Below are 1866 nucleotides of genomic sequence, written 5' to 3'. Positions count from 1 at the left end.
CCTACTGGAAAGTATCCACAACTCATATACAAAAACCCTGACAGGATACAACTCAAAGGTTTTATCAAATGTAATTACATCTGAAACACTGTGTTACGTCTCTGGTCGTTTGTTAATTTCCTGTATAATTTCTTTCAGATGAAACTTGAACAATACAAGTCCTTTCTTAAATAAAACTAGTTTATTATTTCTCAATACAATATTGCAATACACTTAATTTCCACAGTGTTTTAACTGTTTCCATGTGTTTTAACTCAAACACATGCTATAATTCACAACGAACAATTCAGGCACTTTACTTACTACCGTGCTTGACTCAATTGTCCATCTCTGTCTGTCTGCAATTATTTATCTCTATGTATCTATCTATATCGTCACTTTTTGCCGGTCTTATATATGTAAAGTAGAAGGAGTATCTAGCAAACTCTAGGACGTTCAACAAGTTACTTGATCTTTCTAGAACTCCAGTGCATGCTCCCAGTGTCGCGTGACTTCTGCTGTCGTAACAACTGCATTAAAATTAATAATTGTAAAAACAAAAACAACAGTAATTTAAATACTATAATGAAATAAACATCAAAAGAAACAAGTTAGTAAACAGCTATATGTATATACACAAAACTTCAAATACAAAATAGTAGGTAAACTATTCTAAACAGCATATGTTTGTAAAACAACTGTGAAGAAAATTATGTGTATCCCATTATAAACTAGCCTAAGTGGCACAATCCATGCAGGGGAACACTCTTCAACTTTCACTGTGTATTTACCACACACAAGTCATTCACACAGGGCACATTTATTATCTAAAGTTCTGTTTTTGTTACATTGTTTTCTTATACGTGTTTTACTGGATACAGCACTGGATTCAGGCTGAGATGCTTGGTGCTTTGCAGTTTTCTCAAACATGTTTTTGCTCATAGCTGTGAGGCTAGCTTCAAGATGAAATCCCTCCTACTTATACTTTCCTTATACAAAACAAAAGAATTGATGACTGACAGGTCCAGGGCATTGTAAAATACAACAACTGGCCACCAACAAGAACCAGCTTTTACTGAGTACTGATGTGCTATCTGGTCTGCAACATCCACTTCATATTTTCTCTGGTTGCACAGTTTCTGGTTTTTCTTCTCAGTAGTGTCAATACCAACTGACATGTGAAGAGAGCTAAGACTGCAAACATTCTTCCTTGGCTTGCACTTGTAAAAAGTCAGTGTAGCGAGGTGTAAACAGTCAGTGTAGCGAGGTGTAAACAGTCAGTGTAGCAAGGTGTAAACAGTCAGTGTAGTGAGGTGTAAACAGCCAGTGTAACAAGGTGTAAACAGAGTCAGTGTAGCAAGGTGTAAACAGAGTCAGTGTAGCAAGGTGTAAACAGCCAGTGTAGCAAGGTGCAAACAGAGTCAGTGTAACAAGGTGTAAACAGTCAGTGTAGCAAGGTGACTGTGTTTCAAAATTGTGCTAGTGTACAGCTCTGGCTATAAGTTTAGTGTGGATGATGGAAGCTCTCTCCTTGATTTGTTCCAACAAGGCTGCTTTTTTATTTCTTTCACCAATCCAAGTGAAGTAAAATAATAATCTGTAGTCACATTCCTAAGTTCAGTGCCATCAGCCTGAGAACCATTCAGAATGTATTTTGAGGCAATGTCTATTGCCTGCTAAAACTATATTCTAAATTTGTTGTGTTTGCCATGCTTGGCTATCATTACACAGTGATCAGCCGTTTGGTCAGAAAACATGTTGCCACCCAGAATGTTAAGGACCGTCCTCGATCTGGTCAACCATCTGTAACAACCCAACATGAAGATAGGAGCCTTGGTAGATTGGTCAGATGAAATACGTTTGCAACAAGCACCCGTCTTAAAAGGC

The 1866-nt window shown here is 37.5% G+C and overlaps 1 protein-coding gene across 1 annotated transcript in view; it reads right to left on the bottom strand.

Annotated features, from left to right (window-relative positions):
• Window positions 1–206: 206 nt before the first annotated feature.
• Window positions 207–1866, bottom strand: part of LOC106473094 (N-acetylglucosamine-1-phosphotransferase subunits alpha/beta-like) — a gene marked incomplete at its 3' end in the record, with an annotated part of 56937 nt that continues 55277 nt past the window's right edge. The window contains exon 6 of the mRNA XM_013933774.2: window positions 207–212. Within this exon, the coding sequence (XP_013789228.2) occupies window positions 207–212 (6 nt within the window). The remainder of the gene's footprint in view (window positions 213–1866) is intronic.

The sequence above is a fragment of the Limulus polyphemus genome, unplaced genomic scaffold (genome assembly GCF_000517525.1).
Source record: "Limulus polyphemus unplaced genomic scaffold, Limulus_polyphemus-2.1.2 Scaffold5878, whole genome shotgun sequence".
In the NCBI taxonomy this organism is placed as follows: Eukaryota; Metazoa; Arthropoda; class Merostomata; order Xiphosura; family Limulidae; genus Limulus; species Limulus polyphemus.
Note: the sequence above shows the minus strand (reverse complement) of the source record. Positions and strands in the feature narration are given on the sequence as shown.